Source organism: Eleutherodactylus coqui, chromosome 5 (genome assembly GCF_035609145.1).
Source record: "Eleutherodactylus coqui strain aEleCoq1 chromosome 5, aEleCoq1.hap1, whole genome shotgun sequence".
Classification (NCBI taxonomy): domain Eukaryota; kingdom Metazoa; phylum Chordata; class Amphibia; order Anura; family Eleutherodactylidae; genus Eleutherodactylus; species Eleutherodactylus coqui.
The window spans coordinates 90,487,371-90,504,870 of record NC_089841.1 but is presented as its reverse complement, the minus strand read 5'-3'; the positions used below and the strand labels follow the sequence as shown (position 1 = coordinate 90,504,870).

The following is a 17,500-nucleotide window of genomic DNA, read 5'->3' as shown; positions in this document are numbered from 1 at the left end:
TTTAGGGTACTGTTAACCGGTCATTGTGTTCTAGGGTGAGTTCAGGATTTGGAAGCTGTGTTTAAAATAGAGGGGGGGAGAAAGTAGTGGTGGAAGGTTGCTTGAGGAAGGAAGGAGGGCGGGGGGCCATAAACTTGTGGGAATCTCCTTTCTGTCTATCCTTCACCTTTTGCACCGCACTCTCTCCAGCAAGCTTCCGAGGTTGAAGGGTTCATTTTGGCTATTCTTGCCGGGGTAAGATACCAGCGGAGAAATATCTTCTGGGAGGATTCCCAGTGAGAAATGCCATGTGAAATCTTTTTGGACCATGAAAGCGCCCGGCTCCACTCCTCCAAACTGAAGGTTTGTTTGAAATCCAGCTCCCACAGGGTCATGTGGGTTGATTTAGTTTGGGCGATCAGGGAGAATGAAGATTCGTAGAAGGTGGATATGCCTCCGGAGACCTCTGTTGATAGTGAAAAGAATGTGAAGGCCGCTTTGGGGAATATGGGCTTGTGGACGTCTATGGATTGTAATGCGTACCTTAATCTTAGATGCGAAAAGCCTAGTTTATTGGGGAGTTTATGTATCCTACCTATTGTGGGGAAGTCCATAATGGTCCCCTCTTTGTAGAGATCTCCAATCTTTTTAACTCCGAATTTCTCCCAGGTCCCGTATTCAAAATCCGGGAGGGTGGAAGATAGAAATCTCAGTGGGAGGAGTGAGGCCGGCACCTTTTCTGAGGTTGAGGAGACTAATTGATTCCATATCTGGACCGACGCTTGAATGCTTGGTAGGGGATGGGGCGGGAGGAGGAGGGGGGGAAGGTCCTAGGAGGGAGATCAGGGGGGCTCCCAGAGTTGCTGCTTCTATGTCCACCCATTTTTGGGGGGATGCAGGGATCCACCAATGTTTTATTTGGTCCAGTGTAGCTGCGGCAAAGTATCTCTTAATGTCGGGGGCTTGCATACCTCCTAGCTCATATGGTTTTGCCAAAGTTGAGAATTTGATTCTGGCGTGTGCTCCTCCCCATATAAATTGGTTGATGAGAACTTGGAGTTTTGTTATAAAGTGGGTGGGGATTGGGATAGTGACCATTCTGAAGACGTATAATATACGTGGGAGAATCATCATTTTAGCCGCTGCTATTCTACCAGCCCAAGAAATGAAGGGTTTGCGAAATTTACTTAGAATGCTCGGGATGCGGTGTAGAAGTGGTGTGTAATTTTGGGAAAAGGTTAGGGAGCTAGGGTATGTTATGTTGATACCTAAATATGGCAGGGAGCCCTTACACCAGGAAAAGGGGAAGGATTCTGAGATAGACTGCGTAGTCTTAGAGTCTAAGCCTAGGTTTAACATTTGGGATTTGGTGTCATTGATCTTATAATATGAGACCTCGCCAAATTTGGCTAGGGTGGTTTGAGCTTGTCTCAGGGAGGATACAGGGTTTGTGATGGCAAGGATAACGTCGTCCGCGTATAATCCAATTTTGTGTTCCTGCGAGGCTATTTTGATTCCCTGGATGTCTTGGCTAACTCTGACCGTTTCCGTCAATGGTTCCATGATCAGGGCGAATATTAGGGGCGACAAGGGGCACCCTTGCCTAGTGCCGTTAGAAATAGCAAACGGGGAGGAGAGGCATCCTGAAGAGAGGACCCTTGCGGTCGGTGCCGAGTACAAAGACAAGATAGCAGATTTGATGGGTCCTGAGAAACCAAATTTTCCCAGGGTGGCTTCCAGGAATCCCCAATGTATGCGATCGAACGCTTTCTCAGCGTCTAGCGCCAGGAGCAGGGCTGGGGTTCTGTTCTTTTCTGCCACCCTGACAAGATTCAAAAATCGTCGGGTACCGTCGGGGGCCTGTCTCTGGGGATGAATCCAACCTGGTCCGTTGCCACCAGTAGGGGGAGGATCGAGAGGAGTCTTATGCTGAGAAGTTTTGCATAAATTTTCACATCTGTGTTCAGGAGGGAGATGGGGCGGAAGTTAGCCAGATGTGTTGTCCTTCCCGGGTTTAGGTATGGTGACGATCAGGGCTTCCAACATTTCAGGTGGGAAGGAACCACTCCTCATTGCTCCATTGAAAACAGACGCCAGGTGGGGGGCTAGGGTTGGGGCGAATTTTTTGTAGTAGCCGTTTGAGAAGCCGTCCGGGCCAGGGGTCTTATGAGGTTTTAATAATTTGATTGTGTCCAATACTTCCTGTGTGGAGATTGGCGCAGAGAGGGAGTCTAGTTGCTCTGGTGAGAGGCTGGGGAGATTTATGTTTTGTAGGAAATTTTGTATTTCTTCGCTATGGGGATGGTGGATGTTTGGGTTGCCCTTTAGATTGTATAGAGAAGAATAATATGCCGCAAACGCGTTGACGATCCCTTGGGGATGGGAAATTTTCCTGCCTTGGGAGTCAAATAGATGTCTGATTCTCTCTTTTGCTCTTACTTCTTTAAGTTGTTTCGCTAGCAGGGCCCCTGTCCTGTTATCGTGTGCGTAGAATTGCATTTTGAGTTTTAGGAATGAGATGTCATGCTTGGTAACTAGTAGATTTTGGAGCTTTGCTCTTAGTTTGAACAGGTCTGCTGTCTTTTGTGTAGATGGATCTTTTTTATTTAAGGAGTCTAGGGATTTTATTTGACCCATCAGATGATTGAATTCCTCATCTCTTTTTCGTTTGGCTCTGGCTCCGATTTTTATGAACATGCCCCGCATGAAGGCTTTGTGAGTGTTCCATACGGTGGACATGTTCGGGACCGAACCTATATTGTTTGCAAAAAAGCCCTCTAGCTCCTCTTTAAGAGATGATTCGTGTTTGGGGAGGTTTAGAGTATATTCATTTAATCTCCATGGAGATGATGGGGTGAAGTTGAATGACTCTCTGAGTGACAAGGATATGGGGGCGTGATCGGACCATGAAATTGTTCCGATTTCGGCCTGAAGGGTGTTTTCTAGGCCCTTCTGTGGCAGCAGGAACATATCAATCCTGGAGTAAGATGCATGAGGGGCAGAAAGGAAGGTATAATCTTTTTCGGACTCATGAAGGCATCTCCATACGTCGTAAAGCCCCTCTGCATGGATAATCGGGGCAACAGGAGATATACCTCTGTTGCTTGCCGTGGAGTCTAGCTCGGGATCCGTGTGATGCGTTTTTAACATCAGAAAGTCCTATTGACATTTGCGTTAAAAAACGCAGCGATATCACGATCCCAAGTGTGAAGGCACCCTCACAAGCCTTGTAATAATGACTGGGTGATCCTAAGCCAGAGTCTTCTCCAGAAGGAACAGACTACCATGCACAGACAGCTGTTTCAGGATGATTGCCCCTCATCAGTGGGCAGCAGGTTTCTGGCTTGGCTCGGGGAGACGTGGGGCAGGAAGGAAACATTATTTTTAGGGAAATCACCTAGAAGATATGATGAGACTAGAGATGAGCCAGTGTACTCGCTAAGGCACATTACTCGAGCGAGTAGTGCTTCAGCCGACTATCTCCCCGCTCGTCTCTAAAGATTCGGGGGGGGGGGGGGGGGGAGCGGAGAGGAACAGAGGGGAGATCTCTCTCTCCCTCTCTCCTCCCTGCTCCCTGCCGCAACTTACCTGTCACCCGCACCGGCCCCCGAATCTTTAGAGACGAGCGAGGAGATACTTGGCTAAGGCACTACTCACTCGAGTAATGTGCCTTAGCGAGTATACTCGCTCATCTCTAGATGAGACAGATAAGGCCATCCATCTCTGCATACCTTCTAGATGCTCTCCTGATCCTCTTCTATAGGCCTCACTAGCCAAGCCAGAAACCTATGATGAGGAGCAATCACCCTGAAACAGCTGTCTGTGTATGGTTATCTGTTCCTTCTGGAGAAGACTCTGGCTTTGCTTCACAACTCCCAGTCATTATTACAAGGCTTGTTAAAAAATATTGACTTGCAGGAATGCTGCCTTCCAATAAGTGGCGCTGTAGAGGCGTTGTTCAATCTTCTCATTTGCATATTTCCCAGAGGAGCATGGATGGCCTTATAAGTCTCCTCACACCTTCTAGGTGCTCTCCTTAAGGCTTATTTAACACAGGCGACTACGATAGTGTGCTCGCCATCCTGTGATGTACTCACAGATGCAAGGCTTGTTGTGTGTCAAAAACGCCTCGCACCACTTCAGGCGATCCCTCGGCGCAGCTGGGCCGTTGGATCCGCAGTGTTTCCCATTGCGTGTGCGCTGTGCGATGCATTGAAAACTACGGGTGATGTGTTCCGAGGGAACGCCCAAAGATAGGCCAAGCTGCGATTTTTTTCCTGCAGCGCACCGCTCGTGTATATGACTCTATTCAAAAGAACGGGGTTCATATTCGTGCGTCTCGCAACACACAAATCTCGCACGGTTTTCTTGCTCGTGCGAAAGTGTTCTAAGAGCTCTCTCGCTTTCTTCCTGCGTGCCATGGGGGGATCTCAGCAGTACGCAATACATTGTGTACCGACAATCCCCATACGCTATCTTGGCGTGTATGCGCGGTTGTAGGACGCACCAAGATAGTGCTTGCTGCAATGTTTTGCGCGCTGAGGCACAATGGAAAGTGACGTCAAAGTTTGTTATCGCGCATTACACAAGCAAAACCCAGGCGTGTAATATGCGGTAAAAAAACCGACCGTGTGAGTCACAACGTGATGGCGTTCACGTCCGTTAGGGAAATGCTGCCATCATTGGCCACCCTACGCGTGTCACGGCTAAAGTGGCCTAATTGTAAACAAAGCGTAATTGGCGCACCACAAACCAATAAACACACTGAAAACCTTTGTTTTTACATTGTTTTATTACACCATTATAACTTCTCCTCACAAGGTGACTGAGGCAGCCTCCCCCCATCACACTGATGACTGAGGCAGCCTCCCTCATCACACTGATGACTGAGGTACCAGCTCGTCCTCCATGACAGCCGAGCGTACCACCTGACGCCGCCGGCGGGGGGGGAGTGTAGAGCCCCTCACAGAGGCGGACTAACTCGGTTACGCTTGTGAGGTAGTGACGTCACATCCGGAGCGGCCATTTTGCTGCTTAGGATAACGGTTCGTGCGGGTCCGTGCTCCGGGAGCTGCCCGTGACCCGCCACCGCCATGTCCGACTTCGATAGTAACCCGTTCGCGGATCCGGATCTCAATAATCCATTTAAGGTGAGCTCCGTGCGAGCCGTTACCATGGTGATGGCTCTGCATCACTCATTGACAGGTCTGTGTTGACAATGTATCGCCTCCCCGGCTCCCCCCGCCCCCGTGTGTGATGGTATCTCCCGGCACTGCTGTGTAAGGAGGCGGCGGGGATGTCGGCGGCTTTGTGTCGTGTTGCTGAGCCCTGTAGTGAGCGGGACCCCCATAGTGAGATGTCCCGAGGCTCCAGCACAGGAGGGCAGTGTTCTTAAAGGGGAGCTCCACCATCCTAGTATGGGATGCCCTTAGCAGCAGGAAGCTCTCCATGATGACTCTGCTGCTCCTTGCAGCCCTGACTGGCTGAGGATGAGGACTGGCATGTCTATGTTCACACTGTGCTGAGGAATGGGCTGCGGGGTAATGCCGAAGAAAGCCCATCTGTGCCTTACAGAATAAACCTGCAGCGTAGTCTGTAACTATAAGGCTTAACTCCTCATGCCCAGAATTAGGCATATACTCTCCTCCGCCGCTGGTCCGCGCTCCGGTGTTTGTTTACGGCCGTAGTCCCGCCTGTTTACGGGATGTCACAGGCTGCTGTGACCAATGACAGAGCTCGGTAATGGATCAGTGATGTCATTGGCTGCAGCAGCCTGTGAAATCCTGTAAACTGGCTGCTGCAGCCTGAAGTGGGCCGGGACGGAGATGTGAGTATCGGGATAGTTCTTGTGTTAAGGCAGGGTGAGCGGGATCTCATATAAATATATATGTGTTCCCGGGAAAATCCCTTTAAACGTAAAGCATGTGGATTTGGGCTCCTTTCATCTCTCCGGTGGAGCTGTTGGCCCAGAACCGCCACTAAATTCTGGATACAATGGCGCAGCATGTTGCACTATTTTATCTGAAACCTTTTCGCCATCGCAGGAAGCTGGACAACCCGCTGTGGGATTTTCTTTGCTCGGCTCTGAAGATGGAGCCGGACAGCAGAAATAGCCGGCGGCCCCCAGCAGAGCGGTAAGTGGGCTCTAATCACACCGCTGATAGAAGCGTGCAAAATGTGTGCGCTGCGAGATGCACAAATCCTGCATGAATATGAACCACATTCATTCATTCACTCACGAGTGAGTTTCTTTTTCTTCTTTCCCTGCATTGTGGTGCGGGAAAAGATGGCGGCACATCCTGACTTTGGGTGTTCCCTAGGAACGCATCGCCATGGCTTTCAGCCGCGCCGGAGGATCGCTATTTCTCTGAAGTGACAGGAGGCGTGTTGGTGAGCGTTAGAGCGGGCACCGTTTTCATGGCGTCTGTCAGGGCTTATTTACACAAGTGTATATCAGCGTAGTGCAGTGGGAGGGGCGGGGGTGGAGCTAAGCTTTGCTCTGTCCCGCCCACTCCCATCGCTGGCTAATGACAAGGGGGAGGTGCTGGGAGCTTAGCTCCACCCATTTCCATTGCAAACCGCTCGGAGTGGAGGAGAGAGGGAGGTAACTGCTCAGATGGAGACGTATAGCGGCCGGCCGTGAAAACAGCGGGCGATATACGCTCGTACAAGTAAGCCCTTAGGCTGCGGTCACACGGACCATTTTCGGATCAAAGCAGTCCAAAAACGGAACACGTGGAGTTAAGGGGGATGTTCACACGCAGCGGGAGGTCGGATGTCTGGCCATGGCTCTTATGCTGGTTGATAGTGAGCTTTGCATTTAGGCGTAGCGATTATTGCGCATTTTCATTCGTTTGAATGAATTTTGCCTGATAATCATCCATAAACGGCCCATAACTCGGACAGGAAGCCCAAGAGAAACGGGGTAAAAAGTCCTAGTTTAGTCAGATTTTCTGATGAAAATCACCCATTCAACGCCTGTGGTCAAACCAAGTGACTGCGCTCGCACGATGTGAGTGTGATCCGTAACGCATGTACCCATGGATTCTGAGGGCCGGCCCTTTAATAACACCTTTTGGGCCGCCTTGCATTTTTTTATGTTGCTTGAAAAACAAATGGAAATCGTGCGACAATCCCAAGAAAATGGCCCAGAAAATATGCTCTTTTTACGTGTGGCAGTCGCTTGTGCAAATCCTGCCTTTGTGCGTTTTCGCTGTACGCATGTGTTTTTCTTCTTATGTTCGTGCTGGCATCCATTTTTCAAGCACGTAATAGAAAACACAAGGCGGCGCAAATGATGTTCGTTTAGTTGTCAGCCCACAGATCACCGGGACGTGCAAAAACAGCGCCCTGAACATGGACGCGAACGCAGATTCGCTGTGGTTTATTCCCCATCCATTGCCATTAATTGGTGACTTTGCTGCGTGTTTTGTGGTCGGTTATGTGTAACATCGTCTGCATAAAACCGAAATCACCAATTTAATTCCTTGGTTCCGCGTTTTGTCCGCATTCAGTCAGTAAAAAATACGGTCAGAAAATCCACCGTATTAAGCGGTCCTTGTGCTGTGGATCGTCACTGCAGACTTCATCAAGATCTGCAGTAGATCTAAAATACGTGAACCTCCCATAGACGGGACCCGTCACGTTCTCATGTCAGCGGGCAGGAGTGCAAATAGAAAAATGGACGCGGCGCTCAGGAATATCACTCTGGTGATGGTGGCCAATAACAGTAGAAAACAATATACACTCACTTGGTGCGGGGAGAAAAAAAACCCCACCCCCAGTCACTTAGGGAGTAAATGCATCGTCTCCCCTTTCTGGATTATAGCCTACATTTAGGCCTCTGGGGTGACAGCGAATTCACCCCAAGAAAATCACAGCGATATAGCAGCTGCGTTCTGAGCGATATAGCTGCGTTTTCTCCCGGCGATATCGTAACTTTGTGACGCTACAAAGTCGCTTAACTTTGTAGCACTCTTTTGCCAGGATTTTCAGTGGAGCTTGAAATGTAAGCCCTACCCTGAAAATAACCCCTAGATACATTTAAAAAAAAAAAAAATCCACTAGCTAGCAGGTGCTGTCCCCTCGCCGCACTTCTCCGGCACTTGTTTGTAGTCTTCAGCCAGCACTTCCTGGTCAGGGGGTTCAAAAATCCTGCCTCCAGGAAGCTCTGGCCCTGATTGGCTCAGCAGCGGTGCTCGAGAACCAATCACTGCAGCACTAAATGAACCAATCACAGCCATTGCATTGAATGGCTGTGATTGGTTCATCAATCGCTGCAGTGTAGCGTTTATTTATTTTTCTCATTTGAATCTTGGAGACTATCTCCGTCCCACCTGCACGCCCCGTGTGCCATTAGGACATGGTTGTAGGTGTGTCTGAAAGGGTTAAGGTACCAGTGTTTTTTGACATCAAGACTATACTGTTCTTGCCATAAAGAAATGACTAGAAATCCTAGAAGTACTCCGTGCTGCTCCAGTTCTCCCGCAGACGTCTTGTATGAAGCCTCATGGATCTTCTCTGTTGATCGCTGCCTCCTGTGGGACGAGGACAGCCGTCATCTGATTACTGGAGGCAATTTCCTGCGCTGGTTATAACAAGGCCGCCCTCGGGCCCGCTCACACGTGTCTGATCTGAGATCTCGAATCTGAGGATGTTTTGCATTCCTTCCATGCATGTGAATGGGATTTACAGAGCGGCGTCCACGTGAAACGGGGGAGAAGCCCCGGTGGATCTGGTGCGCATCCTGCGGAGATCCGAGTGTCGCCTTGTGATGGGAGGCTGTGAGTGATTCCTATAAATCATGTATATATACCGGGGGGGCGGTTCACTCTGCCTTAAGCGAAGCACCTCAAATGCGTCAGCCCATCAATGTCTTACATGGACTCACATTCAGATGACGGCCAGCATGTAATGCACTGAAAGGAGTTGTTTATTGAGAAAGTACTTATCACCTACCCACAGGAGGGGCGGTAAGTATCTGTGGGAGTCTGACCACTAACTATCACAAGGACCTGCCTCCCAAGTGTCCATGAATGAATGGCGCGGTGGTAAGTCATGGGCGAAATTGTTGCAGAATGCTTGTACTTTGTCTGCAGCTGCCCCAATCACATGACCACTCCTTCATTCTGGAGCACCAATCGGATAGTTATTACCCATCCTGTGATAGGGGATCGTCTCTTTTCAACCTCTTATAATTGTCCAGCATTGGGGGGAAAGGATTTTTTCTTTTTTTTTTTTTTTAAGGGAGAAAAAAAGACCAGCGCCACTTTTTCCCCTTTTAGTAAGCTTCGTTTACTTGAATAAAAATAGGCTGCAGTACAGGACGCAGTCCCTGGCAAGATTGATGCTGTTTCTGGAACGCTTTTTCCCCAATCATGTACAAGCCCTTTTAAAAGGGATTGTTTGGAATTTTATTATTGATGATCTATCCTCAAGATAGGTCATCAGTAGTTGATTGGCAGGGTGGTTCTGCCACTCACGGTATCTGCCAGCCAGCTGTCATTGCAGGCAGACCAGTAGCAGATAGCTCTGTCCGTAATATAGTGGCCAAGGCTAGTATTGCGGGCTCATCTTTCAGTTCAGTAGGACCTGTGCCTGCAATACCAACCTGGGCCACTACACTACAGACAGAGCTATTTGCTACTGGGTCTATCGGCAATGGCAGTGGGCCTGGAAAACAGCTGATCAGCAGGATCCCAAGGATAGGTCATCAATAGTAAAGTCCTTTAGGAACAATTTCAGTAGATTAAGATGAGTGCTAGTGGCTTTAATAACACTAATGGCTCCTTCACACTGGCAAATGCGATTTTTGCCGTGAGAAAATCGCGGCACAATTGCAATTCTGTTCATGAGATGTCTGAGCGCCAGCAATGCTTTCTCTTGCATGTGATTTTTATCGCAATAGACGATAGGAGTTTCTTAAAAACGCATCACAGGAACATCGCAAGTTTGTTGTGATGCAATAAAAGGAGGCTCCATAGGGAAACATGGGGGATGAAAGAAAACGCAAAATGCAGAAATTAGACATGTGGGTTTTTTTTTGGGGGGGGGTTTCACATCGCATGAGGGAAGGCATCGGAAATGGGAAGCACGCAATTTTCTTGCAAGTGTGAAGGCAGCCTAAAGCCGTATTTAGATGGCGGTATGCAAATTGCGCTTAGGAATTTGGGCATGATTTGCATTGGAAAGCACATGCAGCATTTTTTCACCCGTATTATTGGTTCATGTCAGTATCCCTTCAGGCTATGATGGGCCAAGTGCTGCTTGTAGGATACACTTCTAGCAATGTCCTGAGTATACGGCTATTAGGTAGTGGGAACAGCGCTGCAGACCCCCAATGGAGGACCTAGCGCCCCTCATCACTTGTGGTTTTTGTAAATACTTCCCGTGAAATATCTTTTCTCTTAAGTGTGTTGTGCTGATTCCCTGTTGCTCCTCCTGGCGATTTGCTACCGTTCCCCTTGTCAGACAGCTGTTCCTACACACTCAGCACTGATGGGACTGGATCAGACCGCCAACACCAGCCATACATTTCCAGTAGGAACACAGAGGAACGACAAAATGTAGAGTTGTAGGATAAACTGCTCCAGGGTTACCCTTTTGCCATCCAATTTTGGATTCAGGGTTTCCTAGGGGGCTTTCTCTTTCTGCCGTTTTACAATGGTACCATCTGCTGGCTAGAGCCAGTACTGCAGTATGTGACATGCCAGAGAGGCCCCCGACCACAGAGCGGGAAGTAATATACAGTAAGAATACCCTGCCGGACGTCTTCCGATATCGGAGCTGTACAGGCTTCAATCAGAATGTTGGAAGTGGATTGGAAAGGGTTAATTGCTGAATAATTCAGATATTTATTAAAACAGACCCCTCAGAAGAGCCGACATATCGTTGTTAGGCCGAATAGACGGCTGAGAGCAAACTGCACCCGACATTCTCAGACACAACCTGCATCCTGTACGTACGGGGTCTACGGTACAGGCCGCATGCAGCTCTATGGGAGCCCTGTTGTGGCGCCCTACATGTGGATAACATTATAAAACCACATAAACTGCTCCAGCCTTGTAATGAATGATACTTCCTGGAGATACCTCCCATCTTTATCATGGTATTGCTGTGTAGACATATTTGTGTAACCCTCATGTCATGTGAGCCGGCCCGCTGTACAAGGATTGGAGATAGTCATTTCATTAGTGCCTCCTGTATTGGGTTACATGCGGGCCGGTGTCACACATTATTAATGAGCCGCGGGCCGTGTGACGCTCTTATTCACATCCTCGGGATGAGTCTTGTGCTTCTGAAATATCGGGGCATTAGTCGGGTGTTACCTGCTGACCGAGATGCTGTAGTCCTCTTATATTGTGTCCCCTTACTATCTACTACTTCCCTTGTGTCTCCCTTTGCATCACCTCAACCGCCCCCCCCCATCAGTCTTTCATAAGCGGTTGGTTGCTGCGGCCCCCGTCATTCTGCTGCTCAGTAAGCATCCCTGGCATCAGACACCAATGGCTGGCTTGTCCTACAGCTAACAATACATTAGGGATTTCATGCCGCAGTCTTCTGACCATCTTGTCCTTTATCGTTGGTACATGAAGGTCGTTGTTTTGCACGGCACACCAGAAGTTAAAACTACCATTGGCAGTGCCGTCTCTGCTGTGATGTGCCGGCCGTTTGGGACTTCTAGTGGTGCAAAGACTTTAGCGCCCATTTCCTCCCCAGACCAACCGCCGCTGGAAGAAGCATTAGATGAGAAACGCGTGTGATCGCTCTCCGGGCGGTCCTTGTGGCACATTGCATGGTTCTATGGGACTGTCAGAGATGAGCGGACAATCACAAGGCTGTCCCGTAGAAATGAATGGAGCCGTGGTGTGCACACGGGATCATTCAGGGACACTTGGGACCCCCAATCATTTTATTGGTGGGCTCTGTGGTCAGATACCCACTTATTCTGTAGATGGAGACATTACCTTTGTCTGACAGATCCTACAATTCACGTTTCATGCTTTTCCTCCTTCACGCCTACAGAAGGTAGCTTACAGGGTGTATTAATGATCTATCCTCAAGATAGGTCATTAATTGTTTGGTGGGCGTCCGCCACTCGGGATCCCCACTGATCAGCTGATTGAAGAGGTTGCGGTGTCTTCTCAGGCGTGTGATGTCACGTTCATCAGTCACATGGCCTGAGCGAAACACGGACCCTCCAAAGTGAATGGGATTGCGCTGCAATACAAGCCGCTATACAGTGTTCAACGCTGCGCCTCGTATGGACTGAAGTGTGAGCACCACTGTCCCTTCAATCAGCTGGTCGTTGGGGTCCTATTCCAAGGATGGGTCAGCACTAGTCAAGTGTCCGAAAACCCCTTCAATCATCTAAATTGGCCTTTTGAGCTATCTAAAACCTCACGTGTCTGACCAGCCTAAGCATCGGCCAGCAGTTGATGAGGCAGATGCCAACACAACCTGCTGTTAGGGTGCATTCACACAGGCATATTGTGGGTATTGGCCGTGTACATAGCAAGTGCATGCGTTTTTACTCGCTCCATACAGCATTTCAGCACATAAATACGCACAGACAGGACGCGCCACCGAAATATGCAATATGAATGAACCCAATGAAATCAATGGGTTCTGTTTTTGGGAATTGCATGCATAAATACACAGTGGGTATACTCTTGTGCGAATGCACCTTTTATGTAGAATTGTTTATTTTTTTGTGTATGAGATACAGCAGTGATTGGATTAGTTATACCTGTAGGTTAAGGTTGATTATTGCCTTAATTCTTGCTGAAAACACTGAATTTAGGCGATAATCGTGCCGCGTACACGCGGCCACCGACAGGCGCGGAGTGAGAAATCGCTCACCTGTCAGAGTTGCTTGGTTTTTAGCAGAACTAAACTCCAAGCGACTGTCAGCTGTGTAAACAGGAGGTGCTACGGTGTTTGCACAACTCCTGTTCACTGTGAATGGAGGCAGGCAGCTGGAACAATCCCCGGCCGCTCCACCGCCATTCACTTGAATGACTATTGCTCCTGTGAAGTACAGGAGTGCTACTTGGTCTGCAGCTGTCGGGCACTCTAGCGTCCCATGTAAAGGCATCCTTTAGGTATTTGGGTAGATTATTTGTACAGCATGTTTGCTTTGCAGAGTTTCAAAACTTGAAAGCTGAATACAAAAAGCCTTTGTTGTCTCCACCGGATACCTTTTCTGTGACAATGGACTCACACAGGCACAACTGAGCAGCTATCCGCCCCGTGCGACGGGGCCAAAGTGCTTGTCTAGTGCAGTCCTACTAAGCATGTAGTCTGGGGGCCCACGACACGCTCTGACCTTTCTGGCGCCGCACAACTTGTTGATACTTTTCCCAGTAGTGAGTTTGTGAAAGTTGTCTAGTTTGGGCAATCCTTTGTTGGCTAAACAACCTGTTCCAGTTTACCTCCACCTGACGGGTTGTAGCAGATGACCAGCAGGGATTTGTACTGATAGCTTTAGTTTACAGAGGATTGTGCGGAATGGATACAATGTAGCAATCCTTCAGTGGGAAGAATAATATGAGGCCGGTTTCACATCTGCATTGAGACCTCCGGTTGGAGGTTCCATCGCAGATCGCCCTAAAATACCAGAAGAAGCAGCGCTGCCCGCAGCTCTCTTTTTCTTCCATCTAAACGCCGGGCAGAAAGCAAATGGACCTCATTATAGTCAGCGGGGTCTGTCTGGCATTGTTTGGTTCCGTCCAGAGATGAGGTCATCCGGATGTGGGGATTCCGCTTTCCTGCTTCCCTCAAACGGAACAGAAAAGCAGGATCCCTAACGCAGGTGTTATTTGTGGGTTTTTATCCTGTTCCCATTCACTGACAGCAAGCAGGAGTCTTGGGAAATATTGGTTGTTATCTGCAGCCACTTTTCTTGCACTCATTTCCCCAGTCTTTATTACATTGTGGCATGGCTGATGGGATCTATTCAGAACAAGTTCCAATGCATTGACAGATTCCAGCGGTCCCTGATGCCCCGCACTGACTTGAAATGAGGTCTGTAAGGTTGTCCTGTGGGTCAGAGCCGGGGATGGAGGTCCTGACACAGATGTGAACGCAGCCATAATTATACAGCGAGTAATCTTTATTTCGAGGAGAAGGTTTATTGCTCTGGGATGAGCAATCATCTACAGATGCAGACAGGCCTCTTCCTATCTTCGGAGGCCATGTCCCTCGTCGGGCTGCTTTGGCTGACATCTCTTACTCTGTGTTCTATTGCTTTGTATTTTGACCTTCCTTGAGTTACTGATGCCCGTCATCTGGCATATGGTACCCGTAATGCCTCGGTGTGTGATATCAGACGGCTGGTTCTGCCCTCCATAGTATGGGATACCTGTACTTTCCTCTGAGGACAGTATAGATATCTCTGTTCATAGCACATTGTGGCCGTGTTTCAGAAAGCCATAAAAGGATACCCAACCCACTTCTATACCTTGTGTGGGCAGAGCTTTATATAGATTTTTTTTTTTTTCCCATACTATCTCCAATATAGATCATTCTAATCCAAACCATGACTTCACTGCTGTAAAGCAGCACCGCTAACTACCGAGCCACCGTGCTGCATATATATACACTTTTCCAGGCTTTTTAACAGTGCGTCCAAAGCAAAAAACAAATTAAGGCCCTTTGTGAGTAGTCGTCTTTAATAATATCCTGTCCGTTTTATGTGCGCAGCTCCTCATCAGGTTTATGGATCTCTCTGGTTACATACTACAAAAAAAGCCACATATGTTAGCCGACAGTTGTTTGAGTAATCGCTCAAAAGAGCAATTATGGCCGCTCTTGGCCCATGTAAATATGGGACCCAAGAGTGAGAGGCCTCATGTCCACTTGAAAAACACAATCCGCGCAGAATCTGCCGCGGATTTGCTTTAAATGGTATTTTTTTGCATGCAGATATCCGCACACATTGCTATCAATGTGATAGCAATGTTGCCGATCCGCGCGGAATCCACGGCAGAATGGAGCATGCCGCTTTTTTTTCCCTCCCGCGCGTAAAAAACGCAATTCTTTTAAAATACCATTCGCGGGTGCAAAAATCAATTTAATGGACCCGCGGATGGCCAATGATTCCCTATGGGCAAAATCCGCGGTCCATTTAGCTAGTGGACATGAGGCCAGAGAGCGAGAATCGCTGGCTTGTAAAGGCCCATTTAGATACGATTATCGCTCAAAAGATGTCTTTTGAGCGATAATCGTTGTGGGCCTTTACAGCGCAAGGTGATCACTCAAACGTTGAGCGATTACTTTGCACTCCGAGCGGGGTATACAGAAGACAAGCGGGGCTGCTTGTCTTCTGCATCGAGTTGTTCTCTGCTCGGAGCACCCGGCTATTATACAGCCCCACTTGGTGTCCCCGCTTGTCTTCTGCATCCAGCTGTTCTCTGCTCGGAGCACCCGGCTATTATACAGCCCCACCTGGTGTCCCCGCTTGTCTTCTGCATCCAGCTGTTCTCTGCTCGGAGCGCCTGGCTGTTATACAGCCGAGTGCTTTGAGCGGGAGATGAAGAACACGGCTGGACAGCTGTGTTCCTCATACCCCGCCTGTGTTCAGGGAGCAGGATACAACTGAAACAATAGTAGCAGCTGTATCCCGCTGTGAACTCATCGTTGTCTTTCAGCATGCTCGATGAGCCTCACACCTGGCAAAAGTGCAGACCACACCGTTCATAAGAACTCAATAGAAAGCTTTTTGAACCAATTCCTGGGCTGATCGCATGGTGCATTATCCTGCTGGAACATAAATGGGGGATAAATGAATGGCTGCAAATAGTCACCAAGCAGGGAAATGTAGCAGGCATTGGTCAATGACATGCTTAGGTGGGCCAGTAGACCCAACCCATGCCATTAGAAACCACCATCAGCCTGCAGAGTGCTTTGTTGATGACTGGTGTCCATGGCTTCTGTGCCGCACACAAACCCTACCATCCGCCCAAAATAGTTGGTACCGTGACTCATCAGAGCACGCCACGTTGCCAGTCCTTCAGCATCCAGTTAGCTCATCAGTCCAGGTGAGGTGCTGTGTCCAGTTTTGTGGTGCTAAGAGGCCCTCAGGTGGGTCTTCTGTTCCCATACCCCATGGAAGCTAAAGAACACTGCACTGTCCTGCGGGATATATGTGTGGGGCTCCTGCATTGGAGGTGGATGTGATTTCTGCCAGAGCTGCATGTCTGTTTACACGGAGAATTCTAGCCAGACGCCATCTGTCACAATCATTGAGCCCCCATGGGTGCTACAGCACAGCACTATACACCAATGTGCCAAAAGTCATGATGTTCACTGTGGGTGGTAATGCCTTCTATGATGTTTACCCGGCACACAGGACACTGTGGATCCAAGAATGTTAAATGCCCGCACAACGTGGAACGTCCCATCCGCCCGACACCCACTGTCATGTCTCATTTGAACTCCAGTAAATCCTTCCGTCTTGCTATGAGCATGCTGGTCAGTGTCCAAGCTCCCAACTTATACATGGTAAGGATGCCGATTTGCAGCGCCGGCTCGTGATGTCATGTGACCACCTTGTTGCGATGGTCCAGACAACCGCAGGCTTACGTTCGTGTAAGGATGGCTTGTGTGACCCCCACGCGTCACACGTTCCTGCGAAGATCATCAGCACATTCAGCTTCTCATTTGCAGCTCATTATGGACTGGTTCACTGATGGCGGATGAAGGGTTAGTTTCATCGTTTATCTCTTCAAATTCCGATCCTCTCGCGCCTGTTTCAGTGGGAAACCTCGCATCGCACTCGCACATCACACGGCATGCGATGTCTGTAAGGTCCCATTGAAATCAATGGGTGATGCGTTCCAAGGAACGCAAAAAAATAGGACATGCCACAATTTTTTTCCCTCGCAGTATCGCTATGAGGGAAAACATCGCTCATGTGTATGACGCCATTCAATAGAATGGAGTTCATATTTGCGCTTTTCTGTGCTGGCAAACCTGTTTACATCGGTGCGGGACGCACCCACGCTATGATTGAACTGGCTGGGCAGCCTAATTAGTCCCCGGTGTTATTGATTAACACTGTGAAATCTCGCAATTTTGTGCAGAGGGGATGCAAATTTGCGCACCCCTATAGACTCCTATGGTGTTTTTTGGTCAAATGCCCACAAAAATAGAGCATGTCGTGTATGTATTTGTGCATGCGAAAATCTAGCACAAAAACATTGAATGCGAGGGAAGCCATTGAAATCAATATGTTCTACTCTTTGCGGGTTCTACCTTTTCGTTCGCGCAAAATCACCCCCCTGCAGAAGCCCTTAGACTCCTGTTACACAGCAGTGTTTCTTCCCTGCAGAACGCAGGCAGAACTACACTAATTGCAGGCGACACCTGGACTTCTCAGCCTCACATTGCCGATAACCATGCTCGAGATTTGCGCGTTGCGAGACTCCCACGTCTTGCTCGAATATGAACCTCATTGTTTTGAATGAAGTCGGATCCATGAGGGGAGGTGAAAATACTCACCTCATGGATCGGATCCATG

At 48.8% G+C, this 17,500-nt stretch overlaps 1 protein-coding gene across 1 annotated transcript in view; it reads left to right on the top strand.

The window, feature by feature from the left end:
• Positions 1–4,999: 4,999 nt before the first annotated feature.
• SCAMP1 (secretory carrier membrane protein 1) overlaps positions 5,000–17,500 on the top strand; it is a 47,571-nt gene continuing 35,070 nt past the window's right edge. Inside the window, exon 1 of the mRNA XM_066602846.1 lies at positions 5,000–5,129. Within this exon, the coding sequence (XP_066458943.1) occupies positions 5,073–5,129 (57 nt within the window). The 5' untranslated portion in view covers positions 5,000–5,072. The remainder of the gene's footprint in view (positions 5,130–17,500) is intronic.